The following is a 14331-nucleotide window of genomic DNA, read 5'->3' as shown; positions in this document are numbered from 1 at the left end:
CTAAAATTGCTGCGGCCAAGGCAGGAAATGAGTTCAGTAGCTGGTTTTCTATTAAATCAGGAGTTAAGCAGGGTTGAGTTCTATACCCATTTGTATGGATCATTTTGATGGACGATGTTCTAATTAACACAGTAAAGGTAATGGGAGAACACAGTGTCAAATGGGGAAGTAAAACTTTCCTAGACTTAGATTTTACTGGTGATTTAAGCATCCTATATGAAATTATTAGAAAAATGAATGAAGTTTTAAGGGTTTTGTGAGTTCAAGGTGCAAATAGGTTTGAAAATTAATGTCAAGAAGAATAAATTGCTAAGACTAGGACTAAGTGAAAGTGAAAAGATGATGTTGGGTAACAAGAAGATTGTTCATTTGGACAGCTTTGCTTTCCTAGCCAAGACCCGGGGTGTTTTTTCACAGTTGAAAAAAGTTTGGAAGAATAGGCATATAATTCTGCAAACCAAGATTAGAATATTGGAAGCTAAAGTGGTGACGGGAGTTAAGTATGGTTCCAAAGCATGAAGTGCTCCAAAAATGGAGGTGGATTTGTTAGATGTTTTCCAGAGAAATTGCCTAGGGATTGCTTTGGTTATCCGACTGACTGACCGTATCTCAAACAGTAACCTCTACGAAAAATGTGGTTCAGTCCCGCCTTATAGGGCTATAATGTGAGAAAGGTTGAGATGGCTATGAAATGTTCTGTGGATGTAGGATGACAGATTGCCAAAGACTGTCCTTGTCGGTGAACCGTCCAGAGCCAAACGAAAAGCAGGTCGTCCCCAAATGGGGTGGGAGGATGCAAGGACATTCAAATCAATCATTACTAAAAAAAAAACATTCAGCAATAACCCTTAGCATTACATAGTTTGCTAAGTTTAAATTTTCTCTTACTAGGGCTTGGAGGATACCGCAGGATCGCCGAAAGATGTTTACTGGTTTGACTAAAAGCTATTGCCTCTTATAAATTCGTCTTACAACTCCTACGTAAATGGCACTTTGTTGTCACCTTTTCTGGAATGGAATGGCTGGGAAGCATAGCGAAGACACTATTCTAATCTAAATGGTAGAATATCCTTAGCTGGAGGTTCACTATTCCTCCTCTTATATACTCCCCCCTCCCCGTAGCAAGTGAAAACTAAAAAAACCGTCGTGAAAAAACTTCCTTATAAAATGCCTTATATCTGAAAAAGCTGTTTTTCACCTGTTTTTCATCCCCCGTAGCAAGTGAAAACAAAAAATAAAAAATAAAAAGAATGTCATGAAAAAAATTACCTAATAAAATGCCGTAAACCCGAAATTGTTTTTAAGTTTTTCACCTGTCCCTCCCCCCCCCCCCGTAGCATAAAATGCCGTGAACCTGAAAAAGTTGTTTTCACGTATTTTTCACCCCCCCCCCCTGTAACAAGTGAAAACTGAAAAAAAAACTCCGTGAAAGAAAACTAATAAAATGGCGTAAATCTGTAAAATCTGTTTTCACTGTTTTCACCTGTTTATCACTCCCTGTAGCAAGTCAAAACTGAAAAAAAAACCTAATAGAATGCCTCAAACCTGAAAAAAGCTGTTTTTCACCGTTTTTCACCAGTTTTTCATTCCTAGTTGCAAGGGAAAACTAAAAAAATGGCCAGAGAAAAAAAAATATCTAAAGAAATGCTGTAAACCTGAAAAATCTGTTTTTCACCATTTTTCACCTGTTTTTCACCCCCCGTAGCAAGTGAAAACTGAAAAAAAAGGTACAAAAAAACTGCCTAATAAAATACGTAATGTAAACCTGAAAAACCTGAAAAAAGCATAAATCTATGCTAGCTCCTTAATATGAACTCTCTGATGTTCGTCTTCTCGGGAAATAAAGTATTTTTTCTTCATTTATAGATGAATCTGCTGCTATTATAGGCTTCTTAGCAAAGCGTGAAAGTCACAAAGGTTATGGTACCAAGGATTTTTCCTTATCTGGCAAAGAAGAATATATGGTTAATTTTTTCCTCTGTATTCCCGGTGTACCTTTTATTACAGCTCTGTCTTTAGTCAAATATTTCAAGTCGATTAAAGCATTTTTGGCAAGGTAATTTTTTGATTTATAATTGTTGTTTATTTGCTTAATTTGCCAGTAGTTTCTCTGATTTGCTTTTGCAATTTTGTATTTTGGCTAACACGTGTGCCTATATACATATTCATATATACACTATGTATATATGCCTATATGTCTATATATATGCTGAATCGAGTTTGTCTCTTATCGTCCTTTCGCTGAATTGCCGCTATCGTCCTTTCGCTGAATTTCCGTCTAAACAAGTATGCCAAAAGCCTAGGAACAATTTTAAATTTGGTTCTAAGTTGCAAGGCCTCTAGGGAATTTTTCTGCATGTTTCTTTGCTAGATCAACCATGGACCCTTTGCATTAAACATATAATTTTTATTCTATACATTTTAGCTATTAAAGAGAAAAAATTTGAAATTTAATCCTGAAAAATTTGGAACCATGGCAATTGGAATATATGGAGATTCGGAACATTTGGAAGATATGAAACTTTTGAACTTGATAATTTGTAATTTGGGAAAGCATTTCTTGCTTAATCGGAGATTCTGCCAGAATTCAAAATTTAGAATGTTTGCTAAATGAAACTGCAAAGGTCAATACGGCAGGGAACAGTAAAATCGGTTTCATATGTCCCCATTGTTACCAACGATTTCTGTTATTAAGAATTCTTGAAAACAAATTAATTAGGTGGCAAAATAAAAAAGGACCTTGAAATGTAAGTATCTAAAATTGCAGGATGAGATTGTTGCTTCTATATTCGTGGATTTACGGAAAGCGTTCGATACTATCTGCAGTATGATTTGAAGTGAAAAATTGTCGAATTATGCTATATGTGATCGGGCTAAATCGATAATTTTGTCATATTTAAGTGATAGATTTCAGATTATTGAGGGGGGGGGGGGCGAAGTTATATCACCGTCCTCGAACCAGTCAATTCAAATTGGAATACCCTAAGGTTCAATTCTAGGCCCTCTGTTGTTTTTAATCCATGTTAATGATATTAGTAATTCAGTCGTGTATCTAGGGCTGACCCTTCTCTTCGCTTTTGACACAGCCTCTACTGTTTCCGGAAATGATGAAGACCGCGTCAATTCGGCATTCTATAGACTATTAGCATGGTTTAAAGCAAATAGGCTAGCTCTGAAGACTTCGAAAACTTCGGCTATGGTATATTTGCCTACACCACGGGCACTTTCATGTCTAAAGCTGATTAAGTATTCTGTGTCAAGTACAGAGATATAACGTGTTGATATTATTGGTTATCTAGGTTTGCTGTAGCCGTCCTAGCTGAGTGGCTATCGCTCCAGACTTGAAATTCTGAGGTCAGGGGTTTGAGTCCTGGTGTCGCTGGTTATTCAGTCTTGAACGGAGGTCAATAATTTGACTCTGGAAGCTCATCCACTGTCGACCCAACTCTAAATAGGTACATGAAGAAATATAGGGGGAAAACCCGGGACGTGTCGAATGATTTGCCCCTAACCACGCATTGCGCTCCCGGCTGAAGGCATTGAATCAGAAGATTGTTACCTTTGCAACGCAAACGCGAAAAAGCTTTCTTAAGTTTTAAGTAGGTGTGCTAGTTGACTCAAACTTAAGTTAGAAGCTACATAATAATAGTGTTGGGTGGAAGCTTGGAAGGAATGTGGGTATTATGCACCGTAAGAATTCATTTTGATGCTTGAAGCTCTGCGTTCTATTTATTTTGCTCTTGTTACTAAATTACTGTCCACTTATTTACTTGAATCCTTTCAGATCACATTTAATTCAGCTTCAGAGGCAAGAAAATTAGGCACTTCGTTATAGTTTTCTTCCTTCCCAGCGTCTTTTCTCACTAAGTACTCTACGAAGTGTATAAATTGTATATTGAATATTCTTCCTAGCAGTTACTTTTAGTTTGTCATTGTCCTATGGGAAGGATTTGTATTATCATTGCGACGCTGTCAGTAATTGGCTATCTACGCAGTGTGGCCGATACAACATCGTCAGTGCTATATTTTTCGGTTTGCCCTAATTTGAGACGAAATACCCGAAAAAAAGAGAGGGTCATTTTCCTACCCAGCGGGCAGAAGAGGGACGGTTGCCCGTCGCAAGAGCCGGTTTACCCGCCGGCAGGGACCTTCCTTAAACTGCGGGGGTTAGGTGAACGGGAATCGTCGCTTCCCCTGCTCTGTAGATAATTATACACTCTTGGATAATTATTAACTTGCCCTACGGATAACAACTTGTGCTTGCTAACGGACTGATTACGGAATAGATACGGCAGTGACGTAACCATGGCTGGGTACATTTATGTTTATGTGCCGGTATTGAACTTTATAGAAACGGCATTGCGACATCAAGATGCTGTAACGAAAGATGCAACAGTAATTACAGCGGTGAAGTTTTTTACGAGGGAGGCTATTCGTGAAGGCCACGAAAAACTGAGCGAGATAGGAGATAGGTTAGGTGAACAGTATGTGAAAGAAAGACGTAGTCAAGCTTCGAGAGAAACGCCAGTAAGTGACATGTATGATACTGTGAGAGTATTGAGCTCTCTCCCTGAGTTTAAGACGCACTTCACCGTCTGGAAATTATCCGAAATACCGAAAAGTCCACAAGACATTTACAACTTTGTGTGTGAAAGTTAAAGAATGCACGGATAAGATTGACAGCGTTATGGAACAGTGTAAATCTATGCTTCCGTCTCAGAACGTTTGGCCCCCTCTCCCACAACCCGCAAAATCTTTACACCGGGTTTTCATCGCCAATATACCTACCTCGGAAATAAACTCCTATTCCAAGCAGAAGTAATTTGTTGAAAGACACGCTAGTGACGGAGGCATTGATAATATCCAACAGACTAAGTCCGGTCTGGTTGCTTACATAAACAGTCCTAAGTCGGCAGCTACACTCGCCAACTCCCTCAAATGCTTTCCTGATATAAGTGCTTCTTTTCGTGAGGAAAAGTTCTTTGTGATCGCCAAGTTTGTGCCCTTTGCCACAACAGAATATGATATCCTCTCTGTTAACCCCAAACTAGTCAGTGCAAAACGATCTGAGACAATCAAACTTACCTTTGCTGATGCCGATTCACAAAAAGCAGCAATCAAATGTGGATCATTCATTGATTACTCACATAAAAGTCTTTCCATTCAGACAGATTCCCTGGCGCTGTGTCAGTCATTTGATCATCTTGCCAAAGATTGCACTAGCAGCATGCGATTCAAACAGTAAAGTGCGCTCTGTGCGTCGAGCCTAACAATACCCATCCTAGCTTTAGTCTACAGTGTCTAGCAGTCCGACGAGCAATTCAGAAAGCTTATCCTCAGTCCAGAAAAGGAAAGAACTGTCCATATTTTTCCGAAATGTTTACGGCCATAATACTACCAAATTGGACTATGTCAAGAGCCTGTGCCTCGCACATATTATTATTTTCGTCCAAGAACAAATGTTAACTACCAATAACTTTGGAGTGTTACAGGTGATTCTTAATAAATCTACGCATATTCACGAGGCAAAGCGTTCCAGCGCTAGGGGTCGCCCATTTCTTGCGTAATCGGAGATGCTGCCAGAATTCAAAATTCAGAATATTTGCTAAATGAAACTGCAAAGGTCAATAGCGCAGGGAAAAGTAAAATCTGTTTCAACTGTCCCCATTGTTACCAAAAATTTCCGTTATTAAGAATTCTTGAAAACAAATTAATTAGGTGGCAAAATAAAAATAGGACCTTCAAATGTAAGTATTTAAAACTGAAGATCAAAGACAAAAGATGTAAACATCTAAAAGAGGATAGATGAAGCTATTCCTTGGATTTTTATATTTCATTCTCAAAATATATCAACAATTTCCTCCAAAAGGAACATGAAACTTCGGAGAATTTTGACCTGTTAGAAGAAAATCCAAAGTCGTTTAAGTCAAATCGGTTTATTCTATCCATCAAGACGCAAGTGGCAAATCAATAACTTTGAGTTGGGTAGAAAGCCATTTTATATTGTTTTTTTGCCCCCTCTGTTGAAATATTCGTACCCAGTCGTTGAATTTTTAAACCCCCAGTTTGCTCAATTCAGAAAAATCCAGACAAACTATAGGTTCTTTACTGAATTATGGAAAAGATAGGATTCCAAAAAAAAACATAAAAAGGAGTGCATAAAAAATGCCGTGTTCTTTTGCTAAATTTTATGTAGGAAGGACACAACAAAATTTAGAAAATAAATTGCAGCCACATAAAAATGTCAAAAAAACAACAAACAACCAATACAAACTAAGGCAAAAGAAATATCAATCAAGCATAAAATTGGTCAATATAATTTTAACGCATTAAAAATAATCCATGTCCAAGAACTAAAATGGATTTTATGTGATTAGTGGCAAAATAAAAACAGAAGAAGAGGGGGGGGGTATAAAACGAAAATATTTTATTGCAAACAATTGTCATATGCTAAAAGGAAAAAATAACCGAATTCGTATTCTAAGTCAAATACTGTAAAAATAAAAAAATCAATTGAAGTCAAAATGTCAATTAACAGTCAAAATAATATTTACAATTAAAGAAAGGATTGTGCAAAAGTTAAAAAGAAAATAGAGCTCAAATAAGTATCACAAATGGGCCAAAAAAAATGGCCATAGATAAAAAAAAAAGTGATCATAATTAATCAACTAAAATAATGGATGAGTTCTTAATGAAAACGCTGTTTTTGAGACAAATAATTGGGATATAAGGTTTGGAAAATTAAACCCAGTTTTTCAAACATCCAATGAAAAGTGAGCTAACTTTTAGGGGAATCTAAGGAAAACTCTCACGAATAAAACTTGAAAACGTATATTATTTGGAATCTGGTCATGCCTTCATTGCCTTTATCAAATTGCATCAATAAACTGGCATTACTAGTAGTTATGTTTCAGTTATGATTGTGTAGTATTTTCAAAAATGTTTTAAATTTCGTAAAGTTTTGGTTTACGTAATAAAGAAAGCAGTGAAATTCCAAGACTTCTGTAAAGCCATAAGGATACGTATTCGAAGGATACTGGCTAGAAGTATCTTTCACTGGAAGCCTATGCAGTATTGATTCGATTTCCAAGTATAGCCAGTCTTGCCAGCTTGCAAATCAGTTGCGCAATTTCGTCAAAATCCTGGGGGAGGGGCAAGGTTTGGGCCAATTTTTCCAAATTAAGTTAAAATGACAGTGAAAACTGAAAAATAAGCCATATATACCATAAAGGTAAAAATATAATAAAGAAAACTGACTCGTTTTTGCGGATGTGGCTTGGGGGGAAAACTGAGGTCTGTGGGGGGGAGGAGATCTGAGAGGGGCAATTGCCCCCATCCCTGCCCCATATCAAATTAGGCTCCTGTTACAAATATAGGTTTAGTAGCTTTCCATTAGTCGCTAATATGCCATAATGACGTTTGTCTTTTGACAACGTCAAATTTAATAGGCCGCAGCTAGTTGAGGGCGTCTTGTTAGTATCCACTATACAATTTGGCAAGTTCTTTTGGTTTTCTGGACTATTTTTGTCACTGTTATATTGTTTGGTCTGAGTTAGTATGTAGAATATAAGCTGAATCTTTAAAAATGTCCTTTTACCCAAAGTAGTTTATTTTCAAGCCTCAAGCTTGCATAATTCAGTAAAGAACCTATAGTTTGTCTGGATTGTTCTGAATTGAGCAAACTGGGGGTTTAATAATTCAACGACTGGGTACAAATATTTCAACAGAGGGGGCAAAAAAATATATATAATGGCTTTCTACCCAATTCAACGTCATTGATTCGCCACATGCGTCTTGATGGATAGAATAAACCGATTGGACTTAAACGACTTTGGATTTTCTTCTAACAGGTCAAAATTCTCTGAAGTTTCAGAATCCTTTTGGAGGAAATTGTTGATATATTTTTAGCATGAAATATAAAAAATCGAAGGGATAGCTTCAATTATCCTCTTTTATATGTTTACATCTTTTGTATTTGATATGCAGTTTTAAATACTTACATTTGAAGGTCCTATTTTTATTTTGCCACCTAATTAATTTGTTTTCAAGAATTCTTAATAACGGAAATTTTCGGTAACAATGGGGACAGTTGAAAAAAGATTTTACGTTTCCCTGCGCTATTGACCTTTGCAGTTCCATTTCGCAAATATTTTGAATTCTGGCAGCATCTCCGATTACGCAAGAAATGCTTTCCCAGGTTACAAATTATCATGTTCCAAAAGTTTCATATGTTCCAAATGTTCCGAACGTCCATATGTTCCAATTGTCATGATTCTTGCACTAGCAGCATGCGATGCTCCAGGTCTGCTGGACCCCACGAGAACGATAGAGAAAATTCATGCCATTCTCTTTGAACTTTGACTTTATTGAATATAAACACACAAATAAAACACAACTCCAGGGACTCATCAGTGATCTCTAGAGATTAAATGTAGCCCCTGGAAAACTCGAGCGTTCATATTAATATACTATTGATTATTGACAAAACAACAAAGTGTTAAATTGTGAAAAAAAAACACAGAAAAAGGGCACAATGCAAACAGTAAAGTGCGCTCTGTACGTCGAGCCTAACAACACCCATCCTAGCTTTAGTCTACAGTGTTTATCAATCCGACGAGCAATTCAGAAAGCTTATCCTCAGTCCAGAAAAGGAAAGAACTGTCTATATTTTTCCGAAATGTTTACGGCCATAATGCTACCACATTGGACTACGTCAAGAGCCTGTGCCTCACATATATTATTGTTTTCGTCCAAGAACAAATGTTAACTACCGATAACTTCGGAGTGTTACAGGTAATTCTGAATAAATCTGCGTATATTCACGAGGCAAAGCGTTCCAGCGCTAGGGGTCACCCTAGTGGCGGACTTGCGATATTTGTTGACGAAACAATCGACTGTTACAAACTTGATTCGTGCAATTTCTATATAGCAGTCGAGTTCCCAGGTCCCAGTGCTTTCGCGCGAGTCAATGTCTACTTATCGACTAACATGAACATGGATCGTAGTGAAAAACGATATGCTGGGGCTTGCGCTCGACTTGGAAGGCTACTCTCTAAGCTGGGAAGTTCACGCTTTTTAGTCTGCGGTGATTTTCAGTGTGATCCTTTCTGGAAAGGAAAGTTACAAGACGTGCTTCAGGCATCTATTCCAACTGAATGATCCCCTTACATTAAAGATCAAAACTTCACGCTCATTCGCAATTCGGGAAGCACAAGCAATATTGATCATGTCTTTTCCAACTTTACCATTCCCTCGCCTATCCATGTGGATTCAGTATATACCAGAAGCGATCATCTTAGTTTCAATTTTCATGTTGCTTTTGGTCGCGCTGAGAAATCAAAAAGCCCAGTTTACAGAAAAAGACGCGAGTGGGAAAAGGTTAACCTCAGTTTGTACCAGTCGAAGTGTGACGAAATTCTGTGCAAAATAAAAGTCCCGTTTCAGCTCCTTGTTCATGGGTTCGGTGACACGATTATACTCAATGCATACTGTGCTGAAATCACTCACGCGCAAAAAACTGCTGAGTCTGTAGCTGTACCTAGTGCACTTATCAGGGAAGGTACAAGGAAAAGGGGATGGAGTGGCTTTCCTTAAGTGAATCATGCGAAAAAGATGTCCTGGATGTGGTATTCTGTGTGGCGTGAATCCAGCAAGCGAGGGCTGGTTTGATCTTCAACCTCTTTCGTAAAACAAAAAGACAATACAAAAAATTTGTGAATGAGATGAAAGTGAAGGAAGTAGAAACTGCTTCGGAAGAGGGCGATCCGTGACCCTCGAAAAATGTGGAAAAAGTTTTAAAATACAGCGGAAGCCTTGTGCCACGATACCTGATAAGCAGTGGTTAAAACATCATTTGAAGGTTTTCGGATCAAAAGATATTCCTTTGGAAAAGGAACATAATAACTCGCTTAAATCGCGTCTTGATCCACATTTGAAGAAGAGAAATTATTTTGTGGTATCTAAGAGTGACGTTTTGAGGGCTTTTCACCAGTTAAAGGGTAATAAGTCTCCCGGTTTTGATGGTGTCAATGGTAATCATCTGCGTAATGGTTCCCCGCTTTTGCTTCAACATCTGCGATTGCTTTTTCAGATCTGTATTGATAGTGCCACCGTCCCCATCAAGAGATCTTCAATCTCTTTCGTAAAACAAAAAGAGAATACAAAGAATATGCGGATGAGCTGAAAGTGAAAGAAGCAATACTGCTTCGGAAGAGACGATCCGTGACCCTCGAAAAATGTGGAAAAAGTTCAAAAGTTTGAAAATGCAGCGGAAGTCTTGTGCCACGATACCTGAGGAGCAGTGGTTAAAACATTATTTGAAGGTTTTTGGGTCAAAAGATATTCCTTTGGAAAGGAACATGATTAATCGCTTAAATCGCGTCTTGATCCGCATTTGAAGAAGAGAAATTATTTTGTGGTATCTAAGAGGGGCGTTTTGAGGGCTGTTCGCCAGTTGAAGGGTAGTAAGGTTCCCGGTTTGGATGGTGTCAATGGTAATCATCTGTGTAATGGTTCCCCGCTTTTGCTTCAACATCTGCGATTGCTTTTTCAGATCTGTATTGATAGTGCCACAGTCCCAAACTCGTATTGTATCGGGGTAGTTACAAACATTCGAAAGGAAGGATAAACCGCAAATGAGTGTGGTGGTTACAGACCGATTAGTGTTTAAATTATGTTGAGTAAAATATTGGAAAGATTGGTTCCTAGCCACGTTATATCGACACCTCAGCTGTGCTTTTGCCCACATACTTCTAAAGCATATCCTTGCCAAGGCCAAATCACTTGAGTTATCTGTCTATATATGTAGTGTCGATATTTCTGCTGCTTTTGACTCAGTATCCGATCTGCTGTTTTCCAGATCCTGCTGGAGCCGGTGTGAACGTCCATATAGTAGCTGTGTTATCATGTTGGTACTCCAATAGCTATATAAGAGTGAAACTTGGACTTGAAAGACTTAGTGCACCAGTTAAACTAAAGAGAGGACTCCGACAAAATTTTGTTTTAAGTCCGGTACTATTTAACACTTTGACTTCTAAGGTTACAAAACGAATTTGTGGTGGGCTAAGCCTTGATCTTTGTGATCTGAGTCTGATAATCTACGCTGATTATTTACTTATGTTGAGTTTCTCTTTAAATATACTGCAAGATAATTTAAATAAGCTTGTATCTGGAAATAGTGCTTTTGGTCCAAAAAGTAATCGCCTAAAAATTAAACTTCTGGTTTTCAACTCTTCAAAAGGAAATGAACCAGTGTCATCTGTCTCCATAGATGATGCTAACATCACGCCATCTCTTTCGCTCAAACATTTAGGTCTTCCACAAAGCCGAGAAAAGAAAACAGCTAGAATTCTTTGCATTGATACCCTTGTGTCAAATTTGTAAGTGAGTTACGGTAATCTGGCCCCGCTGAAGTATTCGTACAACCGGCAAATGTTGGCAAGGCTAAATAGAGCAGTGGCCTCATGTTCTCTACCTTTCCCCATTTTGGGAATAGTTTACTGAAACAGAACGGCTGACTATTCGGTCCGTGTTATGTAAATATTTAAAGTTTTGGTACGCATACCGCTTTTCCGGAGGAGTACGCTCCTCTAGAATCAGCATCCAATTCCACTTTCAGTTGAACTTGTGGCAGAGCAGAAAAACAATGTTAGTATAGAGGCATTTGAGCGCCTATATGATTTTCTGCCGTTGCATGTAATATAGGAGCTATGAGTGTGTGTAGTGTATATAGTTTAATCTTCTTGAAGTAGCATTTTTCGAATTGTTCCTTTTTTTCTTTTTTGTGTCTTATACTCCATCATGTTTTTTTTTTAATGGTGGGCTGAAATTAACTATCTATCCATCTATCTATCTATATATCGTTTGGAGTTTTAAAAATAAAATAAATGATTCCTTTTGGATAGTTATTAGTTATTTACTATTTTCTATTTTTGAGGGAGTTTCTCCCGAGCCTTGATTTTCCTTTTTTTTTGTCTCATTGCTTTTTGATAATGTTTGTATGCATCATCTGATGGGGTGTCTGGTGTGGAGTGGTGATTAATTAACCTTCAAATGTCCAGCCCTTCATTTTGATTGAATATCCATTTGTTTCTGTACTACTGTTTTATTTTTACAAAGCAATCTTGTTTCTCTGCCAGATATTTGTGTATTTAGAATGTTATGTATGTATGATAGAAAAATAAATGAACATGAACGTGAACCATATTTCATTTGTGGGAAAGCGCTAAAATAAATACATTAGTTTTACAAATAAATACATTAGTTTATGTTTTTATAATTAACTTTGCTTTATTTGTAAGGAGCGCTAGATTGTGATGGGTATTTTTTTTTCAGGGAATTGAACTTGAGTTCTCTCTTTTATTCGTATTCTTTTGTATTTGTTTCAGGGTTGTATTTGTATTTTGTATTTGTATATTGTATTTTGTATATTGTCTTTTGTATTTGTATTTTGATTTCTCGTCTTTTGATTTGGTTCCAGGGAATTGGACTTGAGTTTTGTCTTTTATCATATTCTTTTGTATTTGTTTCAGGATTGTGTTTGTATGTTTGTATTTTGTATATTGTCTTTTGTATTTGTATTTTGTATTGTTCAGGGTTGAGCATAATCTTTTGTTTTCTGGGAATTGAACTTGAGTTATCTCTTTTATCATATTCTTTTGTGGTAGTCCTTCGCGTTTTTGGTGTCATTCAAGTCTGTCAGGAATGACGTGGAATATCATCCCCTGTGGAATTAAAATTAATCCTTCACTTCTTTTCTTACTTCTTCGTCAAAGTTAGAATAATCCTCAAACTTTCGAGGATTCATGTTGCAAGTAAGATCTGGTCTTTTACTACATCTTACCCCCGTAAGATGAAAAGCGCCAGGAACTATATTCAGTTATATTGCTATAATGTAATTGAATATAGTCACATCATTCTATTTACTTCTAGTTATGTCACTTTTAGTTGCATCATTATGATGTAACAAGAAGCAATATGCTTTTCTGAGAATAGGAATATTTTTCAATCCCCCCCCCCCCAAAAAAAAGTTGAAGTCATCAAATCTAATGCCAAAACAGATCCGAATATTTAATAAATAGTGCCCTAGCAGAGAATCAAATCAACCTTAAGTTTATGGTGTCTTAGGCAACTGAATAATTTGCCAGTCAACTGTTTCCTTTCTTAATTCACGAGGGATTTTGATACACTGAAAGACTATTAGTGTAGATAAGCTATTGTAGCTCGAAATTATTTGCTTTTTCTGTATTTTAATTTTATATTGTGTAGGTAATATCTTAAAAATACATTTAATGAAAAGGCTGGCGTTAACGCCTATTGCTTTGAAAAGTAATAACCAAGAAAGAAAGAGGACACTTCAGTCTACGATGCAAAAAAAAAAAATGCTGTTCCTTGTTGTTCAAGATGGGGGGTTGTGATTTTTCTGTATGGAGTTTTCGACAATGGTGATTTGAATAATGCGATTTCCATGTTGATCTGACACCATTCGTCAGGGTTTTTAATGCTATCTTTCGAAATTCACATAAATTTGTTTTCGCAATAAATTTTACCAATAAGATTAATCGAAATCATAGTTACCATTTTTGAATCAGCTTCAAAGGGCAATTTTTTCTCAATTGATAGTTTTATTTTTCATAAAGCATTTTCAAGTTTTCGGTTACTATGGGCTGAACTGTGTTCTTTCTAGGTTTTTTCTTTCATAATTAGACTAAGGTAATCCTTAAGTGGCCTGAAAGCAACGCTCATTTTCAAAAAGCGTTTTTAAATTTTCTGCTACTATCGGCCGGATGTAGTCCTTTACTAGGTTACAGTGGTCGCTGCAACAATGATTAGACTAAGATAGTGCTGAAGTTGAATGAAAGTGGCTCTTAAAATGCTTGCCAAGACCTTCTACAACTTGAATTCTATATTTTTAATTCTTAATTAACTTCGAATTTTATATTTCAGCTCCGATGCTTCTATCTCCGAAATTGCTGCAATTAATCCCAAGAAAGCTCAAGCGATTCGTGAATTCTTGCTTTGGAAATATTAAAGGGAAGTTAATTTCTCATTCTTCTTCTTCCAGGAGGACCAAGAAGGATTCCGATTGTTTGTTTTATATTTGAAAAATAAATTGAATCTCTAGCAGTCGTGATTTCACTTACAATCGTAGTTAGCTGCTCTAAGCTATTTTTCATGTACGATTTTTCTAGGAGAATTTCTAAGCAAAGATATAAAATTTATTGCATTTTCGCCTGTGGTTTTTTCTGAGAAAATCGTTTCATTTTTAATTTTATGAGCAAATTTTTTAAGAATTGTTGTTGGAAGTTAAAGCAAAATAAATATTTTTATTAC

General features: G+C 36.8%; 1 protein-coding gene across 2 annotated transcripts in view; it reads left to right on the top strand.

Moving 5' to 3' along the window:
* LOC148951857 (Fanconi anemia group M protein-like) overlaps positions 1-14115 on the top strand; it is a 69882-nt gene extending 55767 nt beyond the window's left edge. For both annotated transcript variants that reach the window (XM_089089369.1, XM_089089368.1), the window contains exons 8-9: positions 1867-2056; positions 13945-14115. In XM_089089369.1, coding sequence (XP_088945495.1) covers positions 1867-2056; positions 13945-14029 — 275 coding nt within the window. In that variant the 3' untranslated portion in view covers positions 14030-14115. The remainder of the gene's footprint in view (positions 1-1866; positions 2057-13944) is intronic.
* Positions 14116-14331: the final 216 nt, after the last annotated feature.

This window comes from Artemia sp. Qi Xiang Cuo, chromosome 5, assembly GCF_049724085.1.
Source record: "Artemia sp. Qi Xiang Cuo chromosome 5, ASM4972408v1, whole genome shotgun sequence".
Taxonomy (NCBI): domain Eukaryota; kingdom Metazoa; phylum Arthropoda; class Branchiopoda; order Anostraca; family Artemiidae; genus Artemia; species Artemia sp. Qi Xiang Cuo.
The sequence above is the reverse complement of the archived record's forward strand: the minus strand, read 5'-3'. Positions and strand labels throughout refer to the sequence as shown.